Consider the following 26311-nt stretch of genomic DNA (forward strand, 5'->3'; position numbering starts at 1 on the left):
TCGCCTGACGTCGTCAAATTTTGTCGCCGAAATGTTCATTTTCCGGCGACAACAAATTAGCTGTCGCCGTACATTTTTACTAACGAATAAAAAAAATAAAAATAACTTGTTATCGACGATTATTCTCTATCGCTGTACGTAGTGCATTTTTTAAATTTTGTCACAGAGACGATAGACGACGCGACATGACTCGCCTCGCTGTACGGAATCGGCCCATAAATATATTCTAATTATACGAAATCGATTCCTTTGTAGTCATGCCAATCTCAAAAAATGACATTCTTTCCAAACAAGTTGTTTATCTACATAAGACCAAAATCTTCCACTATTATTGGATCATTTACAAAAACGTCATTCATCATTTTCTTTCCTTGTGCAATTTTTATTTCTTTTTCATACAATTTTGACTAAACATCTTAAGATTTTCTACGATCATCATCATTCCATAAACTTAAAATTTGTATGCCATAAAGTTCTTTCGCTAGGAAATATTCACGCCAGCCGGTTTTATGACAAAACTTCAGCAAATGATCGATTTTGCTTTGTTGCCACGCCTTACGTTCGTCATCGGTCATTTTCTTTTCCTTCTCCTTGCATTTAAGAACATCTTCTAATTCCTTTTTCAAAGTTTCCTCCAATAATGACAATTTATCCTTAGCTATACGTCTTCGTAAACTTTTCGTAAACCCTTTTCTTGGTCTCAGAACAGCGGCAGGCTTTAAATCAATATTTATATCCGGATTGTGAGTATAATTACGAAAATCGTACTCTGCCAATAGAGGATGTTCTATTTCTAAATATAGCTTTTGAATAACTTAAATTTTTTCCTGGCTAACCTCAAACGAAACTGTATTCAAGTTGGCTTCAACTTCGTCTTCTTCTTCATTGTCCATTTTATTATAAAAGTTGGTAATAGCACTGCTGCCGGAGCATTTGGAGCAGTTTTTGCATCAGGTTTGGAAGCGCCTTCGGGGATTTTTGTTCCGAATAGTGTGATAGCTTATTTTTCTAAGGTTCCCTGCATAAAGGTCTCGCCCTATTCTCGTTTAAGACGACACTGCTGAATGACTGGATCTTTTAGCAATTTTTGTAATATATCCGGATGTGGCGATTCTATAAAGTAGCGATTGTGTTTCAATACCAATTTCACTTTGCCATTTGACAGTGTGCACAACTTTATGAATTCCACTATTCCTTCGGGTATAGATGTTTTACACAGTCTTTTTAAATATTCAACAATGTCATGGGTTTGCAATCCCACGAAGACAGCAGCGTACAAACTGTAAGCGGTAAGCTTGTACTCATGGATATGTTCTGGACGGCACACCGGTTCCGAAATGGCAATAAGAAAATCATGAGCAAGTTTGTATACTGGTGAAAATGATTTGGTGAATTTACATGATAAGGTGTTGGTGTTTTGTTATTATTTTTTGACGTTAATAAATCGTTAACTTTTTATAACTTTTATATGACGTTTTATTTGTTGTTATATTTTCAATTCAATTTCAATTTATTTTATATATGAGAACCTAGCCCAGGGCCTAGAGCGGTTCGAAATACTACAAAGCATGTAATACTCCATAAGTTTAAAACTAACAATGTATTGCATTTAGCAGTCTCAAATAATTCAATAACAGCAATTAAATTAACATTCAATAACAGCAAATAAACTAAGAAATTATAATTATTTTCAGGATGCATGGGATCTTCATAGCGTACTAAAAGAGAAAATAACGTGTTTTGTTTGCATATATTGGTGATAGTGTTCCTGTTTGGGTGCCACCGTGGTGCAATGGTATGCACGCCCGCCTTGCACGCAGAAGGTCGGGGGTTCGATTCCCCGGCCAGGCAACATCAAACATTTTTCAACGGTGGCAAAATACCCCTCAGTAATGTTGGCGACATTTTCTGAGTATTTCAGCCTTGAAAAACTTCTCCATAAGTGGTGTCTTAAGACACGCCGTTCGGACTCGGCGATAAACAGTAGGTTCCATATCATTGAGCTAAATATGAATCGGGGTATACTCATTGATATGAGAGAAGTCTCCCTTGTTCCGTATGGGATGTTGTGGAACAATGTTTGTTTTGTTGTTCCTGCTGCAGTTGGTGTATTAAAACGACCTGTTGTTGTTGTTCTGAATTACCGCGAAATTGTTTTTCAGCACAGGTCTAAAAGAATAAAGAGAAAGGGAAGATTTAAGGACATACATATGTCACATAAATACATACGTCACATACCTTAAACTGTTGATATGTTTGTTTATTCAATGCATCCTGTAATAATCGACGTTGCATTTCTTCTTTCTTTCCGTCAGTGCCTTCTTATTCGTTTGCAAACGTTTTTTGGACATGTATGAGGAAATTTTTTCCAGGACATCTACTAAACTTGGACGTGGCATGTTGTGTTCTCTTGCAATTTGTGATATAGGTTTTCCGAATAAGAGAACCGATTGCCTGACAGCATCTTTCATATCTTCTTAGTTGTATGGTTTTGGTATCTTAAATAGCCGTTGATGCACTATTACATCAATTTCTTCTTCCAGCTTTCTCTTCACGTCGTTGAATTCAGATTAACAGCTCTGAACAATAGACGGCTCCCTATGATGGTCTGCAATGGGCAGGAGTATGGGCATGTTCATTTTGAAGAGTATGGACATGGCAGTTTCTAGTTTTCTCCTTCAGGTTCATTTACATTTTGAAGAGGAGTATGGGCATGGCAGTTTCCTCCTTCAGGTTTATTTACATTTTTTAGAGGAGTATGGGCATGGCAGTTTCCTCCTTCAGGTTCATTTACATTTTGAAGAGGAGTATGGGCATGGCAGTTTCCTCCTTCAGGTTTATTTACATTTTTTAGAGGAGTATGGGCATGGCAGTTTCCTCCTTCAGGTGCATTTACATTTTGAAGAGGAGTAGGGGCATGGTAGTTTCCGTGGTGGTTTGCATTTTTAATAGGTACACTCATGATATACACAGTGCATTTCTGTATTTTAATTCTATGTCCGCCAGCACGAAATATTGGCTGAAATTAAAATTATTAAATTAAATTATTTTTTAATTTATTTTATTTGCTAGTTGTTAACTAGTTTAACTTAGGTTTCATATAACAATTTTGCGTGGCTTTGAAATGAATAATTATAATAATTCGGCAAATTCACCCAAATACATATTTTAGATTACCCAACCTAATATACAGTATCTTCTTCTTACTGTATACAGTTACAAGTCTCTATAATGCTAATAGTACGTTTATATATAAACGGATTTAACAAACCCACTGGGTTTCAGATGTCAATTCCTTTGCGTATACGTCAATTAAATCCTCATTAAGAAGGTTAACCCTGCAAAAGGCTATAATATAAACATGGCCTAAGTTTACATTTACGAAATCCACTCGATTTCAACTGTCAGTTCCATAGCTCAAACGTCAAATGAAATCGCATCTGGATTTCATTTGACGTTTAACCTATGGATTTGACAGTTGAAATCGAGTGGATTTCGTAAATGTAAACCAAGCATTACTCTCACTCATATCTATTTAACTTTTGAGTGATTTAGATACATACATGTTTACTTATATGTGCATACATATGTGAACACACATAACCACTTTAAGCTTGATATGTTTAAAAATGAATAAAATAAAAAAATCTTCTAAGAAAGGTAATCTTAATAAACAAAAAAAAATCAAAGTAAAAATGGCATACCAGCTAATAAATTACAATTTAACAATGGGAGCAGAACCTGTAACCTACAACGACTAGCTCTAGAGCTCTAAAGGCGTTAGCGTCCGGGACCACGTACAATTTAGAACGACGTGGACAACACTTGAATTTTCAAACGCCCTCAATCGATGACGTTGAGAGACTTGTGTACCCACAATGTCAAGTGGGTTTGTTGCCGTTGACAATAGAAAAAGGTCGGAAGTAGAAATGATGTACGTCCTTAGCTTAGATGCTATGAAGGTAAAAACATAACATTTTTATTGTAAAATTACATAATTTGTAAAATTACATAAATTACTTAAAAAAATAGTATATTCAAAGATTAATTAATCTCCTTTGAAGGTACAAGATGAAGGCATAGATGTTGCCTATGCCTTCCAATTGTCCGGATAAGTTGCGAGTCTCCAGCAAGTCTCAGTCTGAAGTGCAAAATGAGTTGCCAGTCTCCAGCAAGTTTCAAAATAAGTTGCCAGTCTCCAACAAGTCTCAGTCTGAAGTGCAAAATGAGTTGCCAGTCTCCAGGAAGTCTCAAAATAAATTGCCAGTCTCCAGCAAGTCTCAGTCTGAAGTGCAAAATGAGTTGTCAATGCCCGTAAAGTAAGTACAGTCGATTTCTCTATAACGAACTTCAATTGTAGATAGATTTATTTCATTAAGTCGTAATTTCTAGCCCTAGGTAACCGGGTAGGTAGCTACCTATTAGTTATCTGTACCTACGCGTTTGGTAATTTCTATGTCCCATTTTCCGAAGCCCGTAAATTTTGAAAACTTGTGGTAACATTGGTGACTTTCATTCATGATTTCGTAAAAACATTGCCACATATAAGTATTTTACAATTTTTAACACATTGGCAACGATCAACCAGGCAAAATCCTTGGTGTAGTAGCACAGCCGTTTTCGACCCGGTAACGTTATCTATGGATTGAAATTTTGCTTACACGGGGGATATCTATGAACTCACAGATAACTACGCGTTGAAATTACGGGCATAAAAATTCTTTAGTCCCAATTTACATTAGGCGAGTTTACTTGCGGCAATTGTCAGTTTGTAGGTGAGAGAGGGTGCTGAGAGGCAAAGGGTTACCATATGCCTCACCTCTCTCTCCTACAAAATGACAATTGCCGCAAGTAAACTCGCCCAATGTAAATTGGGACTTACTTTATACAGTATGCAAAGTTCATATTCTTATTAATCTAAAATATTAATAAAATCGATAATTCGATATTTTGTAACAATTGATGATAATTACTACAAAGTAAGCACTATATATTTATGGTATTTAAAGATTTTTAAGCAAAACTCCATTAATTTTTGTTTTTTTCTTCTTTTGGAACACCTGTTCTGTAGAAAAATTTACAAAATAACTATAATATTAAAAATTTTGCATGAACATACCTGCATATTTATACTGGATATTTATATTCGGCCCAAAAATATTCACTGTCCATTTTTGTAGATTCCATAACTGCATCATACCTTTTTTACGTATTCTACTGTCCGTTTGGTTGGTTTCTTGTCGCTTCGCTTCCTAATTTTTAAATAACAAAGTTTCGATGGTCCCATGAGTAGTCAATTTCATCACTTTTGTATTATGGATATCCAATATTGATCGAAGACCTCGTATGGCTCTTTTGTAAATTTCTCTGTTTGGGCATACAATATCTATCATAAATCGATTTAAGGAATGGAGACACTGTTTCTGCTCCTCCCAGGAAGAATGATCATCTTCTTTCATTAGTTTATTAAATATGATCATTCCTTCAACAAATTTCATTGTAGGCACAGCGGTCGCGTCGCGTTCGCTTCGTGGTAGTTGTGACTGTCTTGCACTTAGAGTAAGCAGATTATTAACAATCTCTGCATTAATAAAAAGTAAAGTAATCAAGATAAAATTCATTAAAATCACATTTGCAACTATACCTTCATTAAAAAGTTCCCCGTAGTTCCGCCCATTAAATTCTTCGAATACGTAACTTCTATCATACTGTAACCTTTGGTAAGGCACGTGTCGAGGAGTAGTCACCAGCGAATCATACGTTACATTTACATTAATAAATCCAAGAGCTGTTCAATAGGAATACCAAGAGGTCTTATATAAGCCGGCCAAGAGGTCTTCCGTAGAAGGATAAAGGTCTACCATAGGATGACAAAGAGGTTTTCTATAGGAAAACCAACAGGTGTTCTGTAGGGGACCAAATGTTCTTCTAAACGGAGACCAAGAGGTCTTTAAAAGGAAAAAAGTAGATACCTTCTTTAGGAAAACCTAGAGGTCTTCTTTAGGAAGACCCAAACGTCTTCAGGTCTTCTATGGGAAGACCAAGAGATCTTCCATAGGAATACCAAGAGGACTTCCATAGGAAGACAAAGAGGTCTTCGATAGGAAGACAAATAGGTCTTACATAGGAAGACAAAGAGGTCTTCCATAGGAAGACAAAGAGGGTTCCATAGGAAGACATGGAGGTCTTCCATAGGAGGAAACATATTGCTCTCCTATGGAGACCTCGTTGCCTTCTATATGCAGACCAAGAGATCTTCCGTATTAACACAAAGACGTCTTCCATTGGAAGACTACATGTCTTCCACATGAAAATAAACCTATTGGTATTCCAAGAGGTCTTCTGTAGGAAGACCAAGAGGTTTTCTGTAGGAAGACCATAAGCCGACCAATAGGTCTTCCATATGAAGACAAGGATGTCTTCCATAGGAGAACAAAGAAGTCTACCATAGGAAGACAAAGATGTCTTCTATAAAAAGATCAACAGGTGTTCTGTAGGGGACCAACAAGTCTTCTATAAAAGCACCAAGAGGCCTTCTTTAAGATGAGCAAAAAGTCTTATACAGGAAGACCAAAAGGTCTTCTACAGGAAGTACAAAAGGTCTTCTACAGGAAGACCAAGGGAACTTCTATCGGAAGACCAAGAGATCTTATATAGAAAAAGCAAGAGGTCTTCTTTAAGAATACGAAGAGATCTTCTATAGAAAACCGAGGAGACTTTTATAGCATTACCAACAGTTCTTCTATTGGAAGACCAAGAGGTCTTCTGTAGGAAGACCAAGAGGTCTTCTGTAGGAAGACCAAGAGGTCTTCTATAGGAAGACCAGGAGGTCTTCTATAGGAAGACCAAGAGGTCTTCTATAGGAAGACCAAAAGGTCTTCTGTAGGTAAAAAAAGAAGATCTATAGGAAGAACAAGAGATCTTCTAAAGAAGACAAAGAGTTCTTTTACAGGAACAACATGAGGTCTTCAAAGACCAAGTGGCCTTCTATAGGAAGACCAAGAAGTCTTCTGTAGGGAGACCAAGAGGTCTTCTATAGGAAGACCAAGAAATCTTCTATAATGAGATCAAGAGGTCTTCTGTAGGAAGACTAATATGTCCTCTAAAGGAAGGGCAAGAGCTTTTCCATAGGAATACAAAACGATCTTCCATACGCAGACCAAGACCTCTTCTATAAGAAGAGCATGAGGTGTTCTAGAAGAGGAACAAGAAGTGTTTTATAGGAAGACCAAGACGTTTACTATAAGAAAAGGTTTTCTAGGGGAAGCGCACAGGTGTCTTGGAGTAAGACCTCCCAGTCTCTTTTTGGAAGTCTTCTTCTGCAAGAAGAAGAGATATGTCTCTTTGAGGAGGTCTTCTACAGGAAAACCCAAAGATAATTCAAGAGGTCTCCTAGAGAAAGGTACTCTCTAGTAAGACCTAAAGACTGTTCATCTAAATATATTCAAATTATACGAAATCTATTACTTTGTAGACATGCCAATCTCAAAGAATGACATTCTTTCCAAACAAGTTGTTTATCTACATAAGACCAAAAGCTTCCACTATTATTGGATCATTTACAAAAACGTATAAATTAAAAAAGTTCTGAAAACATACCTTCATAATTTTCTTTCCTTGTGCAATTTTTATTTCTTTTTCATACAATTTTGACTAAACATCTTAAGATTTTCTACGATCATCATCATTCCATAAACTTAAAATTTGTATGCCATAAAGTTCTTTCGCTAGGAAATATTCACGCCAGCCGGTTTTATGACAAAACTTCAGCAAATGATCGATTTTGCTTTGTTGCCACGCCTTACGTTCGTCGTCGGTCATTTTCTTTTCCTTCTCCTTGCATTTAAGAGCGTCTTCTAATTCCTTTTTCAAAGCCACCTCCAATAATGGCAATTCATCCTTGGCTATTCTCCTTCGTACAGCCTCTTCCAATTCCACCAAGTGGTCATCGATAACACCAGGAAATAAATGTTCCATAGATTTAACTAAATTAAAAAGATATTCACGATTACGACCACTTGGACCAGCTGAGGTGAAAATTTGTTCAGCTATATTTTCCACTTGACAATTGGCATCATCTCCTGCCCATGATTCGTTTTCTTGCGTTGCAATATAAATAACAATATCAAAGGATTTCGTCGTACTCCCACTTGCCGTCTTATCGGGGTCGAAAACATGGAATGTTACCGTACATCTTTCATAGCCATTCTTTTCACGAAAATCTAAATGTTTTATAACCGATTCCCTTTCGCTGGCTGCTACTCGATAGGCCACACCATAGACACGATCCGTTGGTGTTGCTGGTATCAGAGTAACAACTCGTCCCGGTTTTACATGAACTCCACGATGATCAATACTGTGCTGGTAAAAACGTCGTTGATAGCCACAAATATATCCACGTTGCCAATCAATACAGGGGAAGTCGATTTTCCACATTAAAGATCCATAGCCAAATATCCAAATGTCATCATCGGAAAATTGCACAGCTGGATTGTAGATGTTTGCATGAGCTTTTGTTATGTCAGTGGTGGTAGTGTTGGTAGTTGCTGTTGTTTCACTGATTTCCACCAAATTTCGAAAGAGTTCATTGTAAATTGACTGTATATCGTGATCACAGGACATTTGGAGGACGTATAAAGAAGGATGTTGGATTTGGGTGGACTTGCCTGCCAACGTAGTTTATTTTGTTTTGCTGTTGTGCTGCTTTGCTATTGTTGTGGCTTGTGATCAGCTGTTTCTCAAATTAGGGATCTGTAGATAGATGTTTGTTTGATACAAAGCCGTCAATTATTTCAAATGGACGCCGTAGAATAATCTAGCAGCGCAATTACACTAAGGCCATGTTTATATTATAGCCTTTTGCAGTATGTTAGGTTTCAATTCCATTGCGTCAAATGAAATCTCATCTGAAATCCATTGGATTTCATTTGACGTTTATACAATGGAATTGACAATTGAAATCGAGTGGATTCCGTAAATGTAAACCAAGCATTAACCTTCTTTATGAAGATTTATTTGAAATATAAGCAATGGAATTGGCATTTGAAATCCAGTCGGTTTGTTAAATCCGGTTATATATAAACGTACTATAATACCCCGGTTACACTTAGCCGGATTAACCCAGTGGGTTTGGATTTCAAATGTCAATTCCATAGCGCAAACGTCAATTAAATCATCCCGGCAAAAAAACTCTAGTGTAACCGCACTATAAGATCCTTTTCAGGAAAACATCTACTTTAGGTCTGTTCGATAATACAAAATGCTGTTCGATAACAAACTTGTTCAATAAAGGAGAAATGAGAAGTAGTTGCAAGTACTAGCAAATACTTTTTACTTGCGAAGTTATCGAACAGGCTTTTTAATACAATAGAAACTCCAACAACAAGACTATCCCAGCAAAAAGTTTGCATCCGTGGATGCAGTTTTATCAGTACAAGTGTACAGTACAATTGCCGTTGGAGTACATCTTTTCCTATGAATTCACTTTTGAATTTTACAAGAGAGCGCGCAGCTAGGATGCACTCCATTATGCTTCCACAGCAAGATGCACTCCATTTTCCAGTCAAATCACAGCTTTTGATGTAGTGTTTTAGATTGAATTTAAAGGCACTCTTCGAATTGCATTTTTAATCAGTCCAAAGATGCAATTAAAATGCAAGCCATTGCGAAATATCCCAAAATAAATAAAATGCATTTATTATTTGTGTAAAACAAGAACACAAAGAACTTTATTATATAAACACAAATTAAAAAAAGTTGTCATTACATTACATCCTCCGTTCTCGATTTAATCCAAGCGCATCTGATTTTCTTTCATCATCCTAAAGTTGTTTTATGTTGCCTTCCCATCACTAGTTCAGCTTTCGACATGGACTCCAACTCCACTCCGTCTCGTGAATTACCGCAAAAATGTTTGCAACTTAAGTTGGTATTTCTTTATTTTATAACAAATTCTTCGAAATGTATACACTCTTGTTTATCTTTTGAAGAAATGTGTAGGGATCTCTACACCAACTGCTTTTAAAATGTATCGAACGGAGTGCATTTTTCATGACTCTGTTGGACTACATCGAAAGATGTTGTGAAATCATAACTCCAATTGCACAACTTCCAAAATTTTTTGCTGGGATACGTAAAGGAATTGACATTTGAAACCCAGTGGGTTTGTTAATGCCCGTAATTTCTAGCCCTAGGTAACCGGGTAGGTAGCTACCTATTAGTTATCTTTACCTACGCGTTTGGTAATTTCTACATGCCATTTACCGAGGCGTGTAAATTTTGAAAACATGTGGTAACATTGGCGATTTTCATTCATGATTTCGTAAAAACATTGCCACATATAATTGTTTTACAATTTTTAATACATTGGCAACGATCAACCAGGCAAAATCCTTGGTGTAAGTAACACGGCCGTTTTCGACCCGGTTACGTTACCTATGGATTGAAATTATGAAATTTTGCTTACACGGGGGATATCTATGAACTCATAGATAACTATGCGTAGAAATTACGGGCATAAATCCGGTTATACATACTCGTAATATAATACCCCGGTCACACTTAACCGGATTAACCCAGTGGGTTTGGATTTAAAATGTCAATTCCATAGCGCAAACGTCAAATAAATCCTCTCGAAGTGGGTTAACCCGGCAAAAAACTCTAGTGTAACCGTACTATAATAGTACTTTTATATATAACCGGATTTAACAAACCCACTGGGATTTAAATGTCAATTCCATTGCTTATGCTTGGTTTACATTTACGAAATCAACTCGATTTCAACTGTCAATTCCATTGGTTAAACGTCAAATGAAATCCAATGGATTTCAGATGAGATTTCATTTGACGTTTGAGCAATGGAATTGACAGTTGAAATCGAGTGGATTTCATAAATGTAAACCTAGCCATATATTGCAAATAAATCCTCATAAAGAAGGATAACCTTGCAAAAGGCTATAATATAAACATGGCCTAAGGAGGTTAACCCGACAAAAATCTTTAATGGGTACTTTACACGATATGTTTTTTACATATGAGTTGTCACTTCTCCCATACAAAATGTATATGCAAAGTGAAAGCTCATATGTAAAAAACATATCGTGTAAAGTACCCATAATGCAAACGGCATTTAAGATTTGCTTTATTGCCTCAATCTGACAATTTGTTATGTGGCCATGCACTTCTAGAGTTTCATAAAAGAAAAAAGATAGAGAATGAAGGAAACAGCAAGAACATATGTTTTGTCGCCAGCCGTCGCCGTTTTGATTTGGTTCGGCTATGATGTGTTGTAAAAAGTCCATCGACGAATTTGTTTAAAAACACTTGCATTTATTTACTTGTAAAATATAAAAATATTACAAAAAATCAGTGGAAAATATTAATATAAAGTTTTTAAAACAGAAACAAGTGAAAAGAATGAAATTCTTGTAAAACAAAATTAAGCAAAACCTGACCTTAGATTGCGGGCGTAGACAAGAAAAAGCAATTCTTGTTGTGTACACTCTTTTTTGTGTTGGAGTGAAATTGTGTGTTGTTTTTCCAATTAAAAAAAGCGGAAGTTGAAATTACAAGTAACTAATTTATTAAATATATATTGTGGATTATTGCATAGTTACTGTCAAGCTGGTATGTATTTTCCTAATAATAATTGAAATATTTATATTTTCACCCTTGCTCCTACTTTGTGATTTTCCAATTTTCCTATGTGAGATCACAATATTTGTCACCACACACATATATCGCTTGCTAAAAAGCACTATATCAACCCACTGACATACATTTGATCCATCATCAACCGTGCAACGTAATCACACAGAAATAATTTACAATGTGTCCACCAACAACAGAGCAGAGCGAGCAAGCATAGAGCCAGCCAGCGATGAACACTAACCACAACTCAACGTATTATATGTAGCGGTACATGCTAACAACCAAGCAACCAACCTTGTATAATTGAACCTGTCCATTTGTGTTGTGTGTCCGTCCTCAAGAGTGTGCCACCAATATAGGGGGATTTATGATGATCTATATTTTATGTTTTGTTTATTTTTAATCATATAAATAGCTATTTCACAATCACTCCCATGATATGGAGGAAATATGATTGAGAACTAATGGCATACATAAATGCTAGACATTGGCCCTATTCTTCCTATTCCCATTCAGCTACATATTTTGTTATTTTGCTTTGCGTTTTTTCGTGTTTTGTTTTGGCCACTATTTGCTGTTATAGTTTATGTTTATAAAGTTCTTTTTGGTTGACAATTTCCATGATTTCAATCTCTAATTTCATTTCTCTCTCTCTCTTTGAAATGATTTAATGTAAAAATCGCCTCTGACTTGGAACATAAAGGTCCGTCTCTCTTTTTCTTTATTTTAAATCAGGTTCTTAGGTTTGTGCCGAACATAGTATGTTTAGCGCATAAAATTAATAATGTTTAATATTAGGATATTAGGTGTCGGAAATTGGGTTGAATTGCCTAAAGAAATTTGCTCTGTTCCAGAACCTCCAAGAATCTACTAATTTTTACTATGATAACAATTTTCCCTTTATGTTATCGAAGAAAATAGTAAAAATTAGTAGATTCTTGCAGTTCTGGAACAGACCTATTTTGTTTATTATTTTAGCTTGAATTATATATACAATAATACCTTCTACCTGTCAGAGATAATCCCTGACCCTCTTATCGCAAACATATATAGACAAATTTCCTAACACTAATAGATAAGATGTTCAGTTCAAGAGCATTTAAATTGTTTATGGCTACCACATGTTTTGTGGTGAAGACAAAAACAAAACTTGGGGCTTAACCCCCTGTTTTTGTAAAAAAAATTTATGTTCTCACACGAATTGTCAAATTTTGTAGATCGATTTACTCGCCTTAGCGCAAATGTGGAACGCTGATTTTTTAATGAGGAATTCTTAACTATATATAGAACGTGTCTACGAAGAATTAGATCTGTATGTCATCTAGGGGCTGAGATATGGATGCCCAAATTATTACGAATATAGACGAACGAAAAAAAAATAGTTACAAAAACAGGGGGTTAATGTCTTATAGGGACACTGCTTGGATCGGTACTCCTTGTTATGCAAGAGAGACTTCTCTCATATCAATGAGTGTCGCCCGATTCGTATTAGCTCAATGATATGGGACCTACAGTTTATCGGGACCTACAGTTGAAATACTCAGGAAATGTCGCCAACATTACTGAGGGGTATTTCGCCACCGAAACCACGACCTTCAGCGTGCAAGGCGGTTGTGCATAACATTGCACCACTGTGGCACCCACCTATTGAATTATAAGAGGTTGAAAAGGTTTCATGATCTTCACCCAAGTGCTGTCTGCTATGCACTTGAGGACCTAGTTTCCTTATCTTGTATAGGAAAAGATGACCTTGGGTATGAAGAAGAGTATTAATGCCTTAAAAGTTTTTGCTGCTGGCGGCAGAACAAAAATCGGCGCTAGTGCAGGATCCACGGGACGTGTAATAGCTTCATTTCCCCTCAGATCACATATGTCTATTACTTCACTTGACACGCACGGCAGCGGGTTCTTTCGTACCGGATTGACCCGGAACAACACAAAATCATCGTTCCGTAAAGCGGCTGCCACCTCAGTGTGCATATGTTTGTATTTGTTTCGTTTTTCTGTGTTGGGAGCAGCGTATCCCGGAATGCTTGCTACGAATTCTTTTGGTCCGTGCCGGGTCGGAGGAAAACCCAGGACCAATATATCTGTGCTCAGTTTGTCACATCCGCATCTTCACCCACATCCAACCTTCGGTGAGATGCAATAGATGTCAGGAGTGGGTGCATCTAAGGGGTTGCTCTGTACTTGTCCACGTGAGGGACTACGACAGGGACTATGTTGCTGCATGCTGCGTGAACACAGTCCCCAGTGAGTCGTCGGATTACGAAACTCCCTCGTCGTCTGACTACGAAACTCCCCCGCAGTCCCCTCGACAACAACCGCACATGCAGCCTTTAACACCAGCCGTTGTTGTCCCAATCCCAGAGAATGCATCCTTTTTGCAATTTAATTGCAATGGACTCCGAGGTAAGATCGAGGAAATAGTAGATTTCATGAGTCGGAAGAACATCAAGGTCGCTGCGGTGCAAGAAACCAAGCTCCAACAACAACTGTAGCTTACAACATTGTGATGGTTACAATGTGCTAAGGAAAGATCGCACCAGAAGTGGAGGTGGGGGATTAGCTTGCCTATTGCACCAGTCTGTCCAATACAGACCTATCTCGCTCGAGCCTGTCTCTAATGACCCGTACATGGAATGTATGGGGGTAGCAGTCAGGTGTGGAACTGCCGAGATAGAGTTGCTGAACATATACATCCCGCCGAGAAATAGCTGTATCTCAGATTACGTGCTTGGGGGACTTTAATGTGCATCATGAGATGTGGCATTCGGCCCTCGGAAACCACCAGAGAGGTACAGCGCTGGCTGAGCAGATTGACAGCTCTACGTTTTACACGGTCAATGAGGACGCCCCTACAAGAATTAGAGGAGAGTGTCACAGCTCGCCTGACATAACCATCGTGTCACCTGGTCTGACAAATGACGTTACCTGGCAACCCGTCATTTCCCTTGGATCAGACCATCTCCCCATAATTGTCTCCATTAGCAGACCAGCCGATTTCATTACCTCTGAACGCCGCACATTCATAAGAAAGCTGATTGGCAGGGTTTCAGAGAGTTCACCAATCACCGCTTCAGAGAACTGCCCACTCCTTCTGATGTTCGGGTAGCGGAAAGGACGTTCCGAGACATCATCACTACTGCAGCCGCTCGCCATATCCCTGCTGGTCGAATACCCGAAGTAAGACCAAACTTCCCAACAGAGGCGACAGGATTAGCAAATGATCGTGACGAGCTTCGCCGAACCAACCCCAATGACCCCAGAGTCAGGGAGCTGACACTGGAAGTTTACAGGCTGGTCGGCGAGCACAAGCGGAACAAGTGGTTAAATCATCTGAAGAGTTGCAACATTGGAGCCGGTATAGGCGAATTGTGGGCAACGGTTAAGTCACTCTCGAACCCTGGAAGAAGAGAAGATAGGACCTCAGTCACGTTTGGCGACGTTACGTTGACTGACCCGAAGAGGTGCGCAAGTTATTTCAATCGACAGTTTGTCGAGCACCCCGAGAGTGACAGGGCGAAGAGAAGAGTATTATGTCGCATCAGATCTCTTCCTGCCGAGGAGGAACCACCACAGTTTACAATGGATGATGTTGCCAATGCCATCAGGAACGCTAAATCATCCAAAGCGTTGGGCCCTGATAGAAACTCCATGGTAATGCTGAAGCAGCTGGATGAGCCGGGAGTGGAGTATCTCACTAAAGTTCTCAACTTGTCGCTATCCACCCTCATTGTTCCCGAAGTCTGGAAAATGGGCAGGGTGGTCCCACTACGGAAGCCCGGCAAAAGTGAATCGTACTGGCCGATTTCGCTTTTGTCGCCCGTAGCAAAGACCCTTGAGGCCTTAGTCCTCCCCAGTATCAGAAATAGCTATCAAGTTGCCGATCATCAGCATGGATTCCGTAAGCAGCACAGCACGACAACTGCTCTGCACGCCATTACCACACATATTTGTCAAGAACTCAACCAGAGACGGCCGTGCGATAGAACAGTGATGGTGGCGCTTGACTTATCAAAAGCCTTTGATACAGTCAGGCACTCCACGCTGTTTGAGGACATTGAGCAGACAACCCTCCGGCCAAGTTTGAAACGTTGGATAGTCAATTATATGTGTGGACGTCAGTCGTACGTGGAATTCAGGAACAAGAAGTCCAACCCCGTAGAGTGAAACAGGGAATTCCCCAAGGTGGGGTGATATCTCCGGAACTGTTTAACCTCTAACTCTCCTGCATTCCGCCCCCTCCAGACGGCATCGAGATCGTAACGTATGCGGATGATTGCACGATCCTGGCGTCGGATACTTATCCTGATGACATCTGTGAGACATCTGTGACTTTTTTCCATTCGAGGAATATGCAGATATCCGCCACAAAATCAACAGCCACTCTGTTCACCACATGGACAGCGCAGTTTGGAAGAGAATTGAATGTCGTGGTCGACGATAGCAGAATTCCGACCACAAACTGCCCCAAAATTTTAGGGGTCACATTCGACACTACTTTCACGTCGTGCGCGCAAGCCACAGCTATATGCGACAAACTGAAGAGTAGGAACAAGGTCCTCAAGTCCCTAGCCGTCAGCACTTGGGGAGAAGATAAAGAAACCTTGTTGACCACATATAACGCGATAGGTCGGTCTGTGGTAAGCTATGCGGCGCCAGTCTGGTCCCCGAGATTATGTGATACGAATTGGAAAAAGATTCAAACTTGCCAGAATGCCGCACTGAGAACAGCAACAGGGTGCCTCCTCAAATCTTCAGTGGAGCATCTACATGAGGAGGCAAAGATTCTTCAAGTAAAGCAACACAATGAGATGCTTTCGTTGCAGTATCTGCTTGGATGTTACCGTGTGAGCCATCCCAATCATCATCTTGTGGGTAGGCCCGGCACATACAGGCAGATCAGGAAGGATATCCATGCTCTAGAGGGAGAGGTCCAACGATACAGGAGAGAACCCCTAGATTAACAGGCATATCATGCAGGTTTAAATAGTATTCACACGGATGCAGTTGCCAAGGCCTTAAGCAATTATACCTAGTGTGAATAAAGTCCTCGAAATACATCCCCCATCTATTGCGGCTGAGGAGCGTCAGCTGCCACGACAAACTAGAGTAGTTTTGGCTCAACTACGCTCGGGATATTGCAGTCGCCTAAATTCTTATTGGGCGGAAATCGGCCGCGCCGTGCAAGACATCTGCCCAGTATGTGGCATGGGCCCGCACGACACAAAACACCTTTTCAATTGCCCAGCCAACCCTACTCATCTAACTCCAGTGGATCTGTGGTTACATCCCATCGAAGCAGCCACTTTTCTGGAACTGGAGATAGACCCAGAGCCGAATTGAAGAAAAGAACGAACATACAAGCATAATAACAAACACTGTTACTACAACAACAACAGAAGATCTATATGGGACAACACCTACAACTGCCTTCCTTCCTTCCTGTTATTGTGATTCTGATTACAATGATATATTTTTTCAGGACCATGTTTACTGACATAATGACCAAAAGCTTTAAAAAACCCTACGGTGACCAACTGATGACTGTTAGGTACAATAACACTATCGAAAGGAATGTCTCCTAAGATTAGATTCAATTGCGAAATGGACTATGTCGGCCCATTGCTTCAGTTATCTCCTCCCCAAAAGTTCAACACTTTTGCACTTAAGTCCATTGTGAAAACCTTTTGTGTTAGGTAATACTTCCCGATATATGGGTCCCGAAATGTTACATTCATACACCACACGCACAAAAAATTGTAGTAGTCTTTTGGGTCGATTTTATTAGCTCAGGGGATAGCTGTCTCGATAAGCTTTCCGATGGTACCCATGCTGTCCTGGCAGAATTTCTCTTAAAGGATCTGTGGTCAAAATAAGTATCCTTATTGCAGGGTTATTACCAAAAACGGTAAATATCGCAACATCGGGCAATATTTTTTTAAAGAATTTATTAGCTCAGGGGATAGCTGTCTCGATAAGCTTTCCGATGGTACCCATGCTGTCCTGGCAGAATTTCTCTTAAAGGATCTGTGGTCAAAATAAGTATCCTTATTGCAGGGTTATTACCAAAAACGGTAAATATCGCGACATCGGGCAATATTTTTTTAAAGAATTTATTAGCTCAGGGGATATCTGTCTCGATAAGCTCTCCAATGGTACCAATGTTGTCCCGGCAGAATTTTCCTTAAAGGATATGTGGTCTAAATAATTATCCTTATTGCAGGATTTATCCCAAAAACACTAAATATCGCGACATCGGGCAATATTTTTTAAAGATTTTACTAGCTCAGGGGATAGCTGTCTCGATAAGCTTTCTAATGGTACCCATGTTGTCCTGGCAGAATTTCCCTTAAAGGATCTCTGGTAAAAATAAGTATCCTTATTGCAGGGTTATTCCCAAAAACGGTAAATATCGCGACATCGATCAGTATTTTTTAAAGAAATTATTAGCTCTGGGGATATCTGTCTCGATAAGCTTTCCAATGGTGCCCATGTTTTCCCGGCAGGATTTTCCGTAAATACCCATGGTGGAACAATAAAAGGTAACAGGAATACACAGCTGACTAAACTGGGTTGTAGCGTTAGTGTCAAATTCCATACGACATTTTATATATTTATTTCTATTTCGATGTACATTAGGGATATATACTTTTTGAGGCAAAAATATATCATTCCGAAAAAAAACTATTTCCCGAACGACGAGCCGCACAATAAAATATGTCGCGTCGTCAATCGTCTCTGCGACAAAGTTTAAAAATTGTACTACGTATCGATAACAAGTTATCGGTGATGTAGCGGAGCGTTTTTTGTTTTGATTTGAATAAATTAGAAAAAAATGTCAGAACAAAAAATGAGTCCACAATCTGTGCCATTCATCTGGTGTACGGGTTGGTGGACCACAACTATTTAATTGTCCCGCAACATCCTTCCACACCGCATCAAAAGTGGCTTTGGTTTCGCCAAAAAGTCTGACTCCACGAGCTACGTTTGGGTGGGCTTTCATTTTTTCAAACAGTATTTCAAATTGCTGTTTTGTAGTCATTTTTACCATTATTACCATTAGCGGGGTGAAAATACGAAGGAAATGGCTTCAAGGGACCCACAGTTTGTTACGAATTATCGAAGATTACGAATTGTCGAGGTACGAATTATCGAAGTTCTACTGTAAATCCACTTTTAGTCCCAATTTACATTAGGCGAGTTTACTTGCGGCAATTGTCAGTTTGAAGGAGAGAGAGGTGAGGCATATGGTAACCCTTTGCCTCTCAGCCCCCTCTCTCACCTACAAACTGACAATTGCCGCAAGTAAACTCGCCTAATGTAAATTGGGACAAAATAAATGAAAATATTACTTACTTTTCAATTTTTCGTTTTTATTCGTTTGTAAAAATGCATGGCGAAAACTAATTTGTTGTCGCCGGAAAATTAACGTTACGGCGACCAAGTTTGACGACGTCAGACGAATATTGCCATACGTAATGGAAAATTTGCATCTGGCAACGCGACACAACTCGCATCGCAATACCGAATCGACCCATTGGTGTTCTTAGTTATAACGCTAAAATACTTCTCTTGAATGTTCCAAAAACACCGACCAGTGGTATTCTTTCAATCCATATGTCACTGTTGTTGTTATAACAGCGTAGGATATGATTGTTTTCCTGCTTGATCAGGCTATGACTCCAGCTGGAGCTGCTTCGATTGGTTGCAACCACAAAACTACTGGAGTTAGTTGAGTAGGTTTGGTGGGGCAGTAGAAATGGTGCAGTGTGCCGTATGGGCCTGTATGGGTATATTTTTTGCACGGTGTCATCAGTCCTTACTCTATAGGAATGTAGTCGGCTGAACCATCCGTAGTTGAACTAAAATAACTACTCTGGATTGTTCAGGCAACTGACGTTCTTCAGCTGCTATAGATGGGTCTTTAACATTACCATAGACGAAATTGATTGTCCAGGCAACTGACGTTCTTTAGCTGCTTTAGATTGGGCTTTAACATTATCATAGACCAAATGGAATGATCCCAATGCTTGGGATGAGTCTGTCCTTGTCTAGCTATACTTATTTCGTTCATAATGTTCTTCATTAAATATTTTCAGGATATTGATATTAACCCTACGCCCTTTCATAACGTCAACATAAATATCCTTGGCGCTCTTATTTTGAACTATACACGATTTAGAGCCACTTTTCAGACAATTAGCCAAATTTAAAAATCACTGACATAAATTATTTCAAAGGATAAATCAAATTGTGTTTTACGAAACACATTGACAACCAAGTCCACATTTTCGACAAGTTTGATCTATCTCGACTATTTTGTCTTCATTCTTGACCACGTTAGACTCGTCGTCTATAAACTTAAGCATACTTGTAGAGGTCTATTACAAAATCCAACACCTAATATTTGTTAATAGCTGGTCAAATGGCACAAGCAACCCATCAAACATACACACACACATGCTCACACTTGTATACTACCAAAAAAAAACGTTTTGGGCTTACCGTTGTAGTTTTTACGGTACGGAAAAAATGTAAATAAAACAACGATAAAAGTGTATTCACCTTTCTTTCGTCTTCCGGACTGGAAAAAACATGACGACAATTTCAATCACTACGACGTTTGGGGGTTATAGTCATTAAGCACCCATACAGCCAGACAGACATCAGAACAAATGCCGCCGCTAACAGCACCCAGAAATCTAGTATTCCCTGCTACAACAAGAAAATGTTGTGGACGCTCGTAAAAAAAGCAAAAGTTAACTAGTCATGTTTCAGGCGAAATTGGTGTATCACCACCGCCAACCTTACTGGTTGATTTGTTTTTTTTATGCACACAATGTGACCACTTGTAGGGCACATTCATCATCATCATCGCCCGTCATACAACAAGATGAGGCATGAGAAGATTGAATTGAATGCAGTTTTTACCTTTCTTTTGTGAATTTTCTGTTTTCTTTTTGGTTTTCTTTTGTTATTTTGATTTATTCCAAGAAAGAAGAAAGAGGTTGCTTAATTTTTGTGTTGTTATTGTTGTATTGTTTTTTCGATTATGGGAAAAACAAAAACACAAAATACAACCCAAAAACACCATACTACAACTGAGTGAAGCGGAATAAATGAGCGCGACGAGTGGTTTCTTGGATGTAGAGTTGACGACGCTTTAAGCCAAATCTGCTGTTTAGTCAAGTTCAGGTTCTGAAGGGAAGAAGAGTTGTGTTTTAAAATTTTCGGGCCAAAAGCGTGCGTCTTTTACAATACCGAACCGACCGCAACAAGCATTTAGTTAGTATGTCATGTTGATACGCCATCAGAAAACGGGCTTGAAAACAACAACGCTTCAAAAGTAAATTGAATGACGAACAAGGAACGACGACAGACAAAATGTTGTGGAAAATTATATTGATACTCTTTGTGACATTGCAAAACCCACAACTACGGCAGCAGCAGCAGCAGCAGCAGGGGATATTTGTTTATGGCGCCAATTTATTGGATAGTTACCTACCAGCCTCCATGCAAGCTCTAGCCTATTATATTGATCATTTACAATATGAGCCGATAACATCGACAACAGTGGAGCCCCCCTTCATGGGAGATGATAAGATGAATAAATCGTCAACAACCACAACAACACAACGTCCGGTGACTACAACCAAACCATCAGAATCACCTGCTACTGGCTGGTGGAATCCGCCATCTTGGTGGGGTGGTGGTTTAACTACCACAGAAAAACCCACAAATCCTCCCACTCCACCACACAAACCAGCCCTTTATGCTCCCGAAAATCCGCCAAATCTTAAACAAGAACCCGAGGGTTATGAGATATTTTATGAAATGGCCGAAAAACCCAATGGTCTAGCAAATTTGCCCCTTTCTTTGATACGCGACATTATTACCGAACCAAATCATGATGATTTCAATAATGATGTTGAATCGCTGGATAATTTTCTGCGACTCTATGATGATAATTATGGACGTGCCACAATCGATTCGGATACCGCCATGGATCGTTGGTCCACCACCTCTACGGCTGGCAAAAAACGTGTACCACCCACCAAACCCTATGTTGAATTTCTACTTGTCTATGATCTGCTAAAACGTGATGCCAAGTCTTCAAATCTTAGCAAATATGAAGGATATTCTGATAATCTGTTGCAGGACCTCAATGAATTATCAAAAATGTCTTCAGCTCGCCAGTTGCATACCCTGTTTCAACGCATGCTGGATCGTCGTGATATACAACGCAGTGATGTGGTCTCACGTATACAGGGTTTGGTAAATGATCTGGCCAACCCCGAAAGTCCCACAGTTAAAGCTTTGCAATTTATACCAGCCATGCCATTTTTACCATAAACCGCAAGACTTAAAATTAAATATTTTTTTATAATAAAAACCCACCCTCGATAATTGTTATAAATAAAAAATTATTTCGAAAAATTTAATTTAACAAATATTTTGTTATAAAAAGTATAAAGAAAATTTGAAACGAATATGGTGGATAGCTAATAGAAAGTGTGTGTTTTGCGAAGAGAGTTAAAAATAAGAAAAAAGTCGTAATACAGATGCTCGTTTTGGCATCTTTGATACACCTTTGGCAAACAACAATAAAAAATTGAATATTTATAAGTTTAACGAACGAAACGAAAACCACACAAGATAATGTAAGAAAAGTAAACAAAAAATAGTTTAAGCTAAACCAAAATTTATAAAAAATTTCATGTTTGATGTTTCCCGGACTAGACAGACAGACAATGAAAAATATCAAAACAAAATCTTTTTTATAAATGTGAATAATTGTCAAAGAAGAAGAAGAAGGTTCAAACCATTTTTATACCCTCAGCATTTATGCTAACGAGGGTATATACACTTTCATACGGACAAAATGTGCCTCATCGAAATAATGGTTTTAGACCCCAAGTATGTTTGGACGAAATGTGTTTCGGACAATTTGGAGTCGATTGAACAATGTCCGTCCGTCTGTCTGGCTGGCTGGAGCGCACGATAACTCTCGAACGGATCAACCGATTCGTTCCAAAATTTGGCTTTCGTAATATTTTGTCCAAATTTAGTTTAAGTTCGAAGATGGGCTATATCGGTCCACTCCTTCCGGTACCTCCCCCACAAAAGTTCGAAAATGTTCGGAAATTTGAATGTACGATAACTTTTGAAGGGAATAACCGATTTGGTCCATACTTCGCTAATCGTGAAATGTCTACCAGACTTAGAAGAGGTTCCAATATGAACTCAATCGGTCCACTCCTTCGGGTACCTCCCACACAAAATTTGAGATAAGTTCAGTTTAGGACCAGCTCTTGAATCGCTTTGATTTTTGTTTTAGCAACTTGTATTCACTGCTCCCCATACGACGGTACAAGTTCCATCAGGGGCAAGTCCACACTTCCTGAGTAAATAGCCTGAAAGTTGCAAAAAAAAACCATGACACCGTTTGAGGTGGTTGGAGCGCAAGATAACTCTCGAACGGATCTGCCGATTCGGTCCAAAATATGGCCTTAGTAATATTCTGTCCAAACATAGTTTAAGTTCGAAGATAAGCCATATCGGTCCACTCCTTCAGGTACCGCCCCCAAAAAAGTTCAAAAATGTTCGGAAATTTTGCCGAATTGGTCCATACTTTACACATCTTAATATACACTGCCGCTCACTTGAATAGAACCCCCCTGCAGAATTTTTTTCAACCTCCATTTTTTCCGAATTATACAAGATATGAAGTTTTTAAGTTTTTTTATATTTTGCTTCATGTGTTTGGAGTAAACTTAGTCATTCATTTGCATTCAAATCCAATTTGTATAAGAATTATGCAAGAAAAACAAAATAAAGTCAAAAATTGAAGTGAAAAATTTGGCTCATTTGAATAGAACCCCCCTTTAAAACTTGGGAATACAGAAAGATTGTATTAGAATATCGATGCATATTTACTCTATAATAAAAACGAAGAACTTTTAGTAATATTCAGTAGAAGTATATCCCTCCTGATTAAGGATACATCCGCATATGCTGCTTTGGCAAGGATTCTTTAAATAATCAGGTGTATTGCCTAACAAAGCTTGCTTTTTCTTTCAACAACTTTATTTTTGGAAGCGTACTGTCTCCTTTAGTCGCATATTTTACGCATAAATCATTCCCATACATTTTAGAGAATATTTACCACTGTAGAATATGACGGCCCCTCCAGGATATTCGCATTTCTTTTCAAAATTTTAAGTTTTGATGACTCGAAGTGTACAAAAGTTTAGAAAATCGTGATGAAATTGCCACTCGGGATATCCGAAAATGCTTCTTACTACTGGAAATGTCTGTTTTGGTACTCCTTTGTAAATTGTCGTGCGCATTTAGGGTTAAGGAAATTGACGCCCAAGTCCTTCATAATTAGTAATGCGTTCCAGCACCATAAAAACACATTCATCGCTACAGAAACTATTTAGAAGATGGTCTTCCATTCAATAGACGCGAAAACAATAGTAATATAGTTATGCAATTGTTTACTTAATGGGGGGAGTCCTTAATAATTATGAAGGACTTGGGCGTCAATTTCCTTAACCCTAAATGCGCACGACAATTTACAAAGGAGTACCAAAACAGACATTTCCAGTAGTAAGAAGCATTTTCGGATATCCCGAGTGGCAATTTCATCACGATTTTCTAAACTTTTGTACACTTCGAGTCATCAAAACTTAAAATTTTGAAAAGAAATGCGAATATCCTGGAGGGGTCGTCATATTCTACAGTGGTAAATATTCTCTAAAATGTATGGGGATGATTTATGTGTAAAATATACGACTAAAGGAGACAGTACGCTTCCAAAAATAAAGTTGTTGAAAGAAAAAAGCAAGCTTTGTTAGGCAATACACCTGATTATTTAAAGAATCCTTTCCAAAACAGCATATGAGGGTGTATCCTTAATCAGGAGGGATATCCTTCTACTGAATATTACTAAAAGCTCTTCGTTTTTATTATAGAGTTAATATGCATCGATATTCTAATACAATCTTTCTGTATTCCCAAGTTTTAAGGGGGGGTTCTATTCAAATGAGCCAAATTTTTCAATTCAATTTTTGACTTTATTTTGTTTTCCTTGCATAATTCTTATACAAATTGGATTGGAATGCAAATGAATGACTAAGTTTACTCCAAACACATGAAGCAAAATATAAAAAAACTTAAAAACTTCATATCTTGTATAATTCGGAAAAAATGGAGGTTGAAAAAAATTCTGCAGGGGGGTTCTATTCAAGTGAGCGGCAGTGTATCTACCAGATATAGATTAGGTTCAAATATTTTGTCCAAACTTAGTTTAAGTTCGAAGATGAGCTATATCGGTCCACTCCTTCCATTACCTCCCCCACAAAAGTTCCAAAATATTCGGAAAATTTGTGCGCACGATAACTCTTGAAGGGAGTAACCGATGTGATCCATACTTTGCACATCCTGAAATTTCTACCGGACTTAGATGAGGTTCCAATATAGACTCAATCGGCGCACTCCTTCGGGTACATCCCACACAAAATTTCGGATAAGTTTAGTTTAGGACCTGCTCTCGAATCGCTTCGATTTTTGTTGCAACAACTTGCATTTACTTCCCCCCACACGACGGTACAAGTTTCATCAGGGGTAAGTCCATACTTCCTGAGAAAATAGCCTGAAAGTTGCAAAAAGCCCCTATGACACCTTGTGTAGTCGTTGAAGCGCAAGATAACTCTCGAACGGATCTGTCGATTCGGTCCAAAAATTGGCCTTCGTAATATTTTATCAAAACATTGTTTAAATTCGAAGATGGGCTATATCGGTCCACTCCTTCAGGTACCTCCCCCACAAAACTTCAAAATTTTTCGGAAAAACTTCCGGTACTTCTCCCCAATATTAAAAAAATGTCACTAAAGTATTAGGACGATTTCACTTGAATGGGACAACCAATTTGGTCAAAACTTAGGATCTCCTAATACTTTATCAAAATTTAGTTTAACTTCTAAAATGGCCCATATTGGTCCTCCCTAAGGGTACCTGCCCTACAAAAGTTTAACATTTGTGTCTTAGGGCAGTTAATTCCTAATCCACATTTTTGTCGGCAAGTTCAAAAGTCCGAAAAGGGCCACAAAATTCTGAAGAGACCTTAAATACTTTCGATCTGTCCGGACGTGAAAGTTTCACTTCACATTGGCTGAGGGTATATATCTGTCGGCAAAGCCGACTGACACTTTTTTACTTGTTCATTATAGAATTTCGGCACAGAAGAATATTGAGGGACATACAATTCATCTGATACCGAACGCTTCACATTTGCTCATTCTGTAGGGATCTTTACCTGTCTAGTTGTTGTTGTTGTAACAGTGTTTGTTATTATGTTTGTATGTTCGTTCTTCTGTTCAATCTGGCTCTGGGTCTATCTCCAGTTCCAGGAAAGTGGCTGCTTCGATGGTATGTAACCACAGATCCCCTGGAGTTAGATGAGTAGGTTTGGCTAGGCAGTTGAAAAGGTGTTTTGTGTCGTGCGGGCCCATGCCACATACTGGGCAGATGTCCTGCACGGCGCGGTCGATTTCCGCCCAATAAGAATTTAGGCGACTGCAATATCCCGAGCGTAGTTGAGCCAAAACTACTCTAGTTTGTCGTGGCAGCTGACGCTCCTCAGCTGCAATAG

At 38.7% G+C, this 26311-nt stretch overlaps 3 protein-coding genes across 9 annotated transcripts in view; 2 read left to right on the forward strand and 1 right to left on the reverse strand.

The window, feature by feature from the left end:
• Positions 1 to 1452: 1452 nt before the first annotated feature.
• On the reverse strand, positions 1453 to 8740 carry LOC141397081 (putative glutathione-specific gamma-glutamylcyclotransferase 2). Of its 4 annotated transcripts, XM_073972997.1 has the most exons (5): positions 7600 to 8734; positions 5645 to 5788; positions 5120 to 5581; positions 2239 to 3019; positions 1453 to 2169 (listed from the first exon to the last, which is right to left on the reverse strand). In XM_073972997.1, exon 1 carries the CDS (start codon positions 8620 to 8622, stop codon positions 7663 to 7665), a length of 960 nt encoding a protein of 319 aa, XP_073829098.1. In that variant the 5' UTR covers positions 8623 to 8734; the 3' UTR covers positions 1453 to 2169; positions 2239 to 3019; positions 5120 to 5581; positions 5645 to 5788; positions 7600 to 7662. The 4 variants fall into 4 exon arrangements, with proteins under 4 accessions (XP_073829098.1, XP_073829089.1, XP_073829105.1 ...); XM_073972988.1 differs by lacking the exon at positions 5645 to 5788 and having other exon boundaries at positions 7600 to 8740; XM_073973004.1 differs by lacking the exon at positions 5645 to 5788 and having other exon boundaries at positions 5120 to 5252.
• Positions 8741 to 11208: 2468 nt separating this feature from the next.
• Positions 11209 to 26311, forward strand: part of LOC141397100 (HEAT repeat-containing protein 5B) — a 60567-nt gene continuing 45464 nt past the window's right edge. For all 4 annotated transcript variants that reach the window (XM_073973073.1, XM_073973081.1, XM_073973089.1 and 1 more), the window contains exon 1: positions 11209 to 11625. The gene's annotated coding sequence lies outside the window, so the exon portion shown is untranslated. The remainder of the gene's footprint in view (positions 11626 to 26311) is intronic.
• Positions 19443 to 22097, forward strand: ImpE3 (Ecdysone-inducible gene E3). The gene has a single exon (XM_073973109.1). It carries the CDS (start codon positions 21040 to 21042, stop codon positions 22006 to 22008), a length of 969 nt encoding a protein of 322 aa, XP_073829210.1. The 5' UTR covers positions 19443 to 21039; the 3' UTR covers positions 22009 to 22097.

The sequence above is a fragment of the Musca autumnalis genome, unplaced genomic scaffold (genome assembly GCF_047663935.1).
Source record: "Musca autumnalis isolate F117 unplaced genomic scaffold, ASM4766393v1 scaffold_1, whole genome shotgun sequence".
NCBI classification, from domain to species: Eukaryota; Metazoa; Arthropoda; class Insecta; order Diptera; family Muscidae; genus Musca; species Musca autumnalis.

What these genes read in the sequence shown, in the direction of transcription:
- ImpE3 (XM_073973109.1), top strand. Translation starts at nt 21,040, where the DNA reads ATGTTGTGGAAAATTATATTGATACTCTTTGTGACATTGCAAAACCCA.
- LOC141397081 (XM_073973012.1), bottom strand. Translation starts at nt 8,622, where the DNA reads ATGTCCTGTGATCACGATATACAGTCAATTTACAATGAACTCTTTCGA.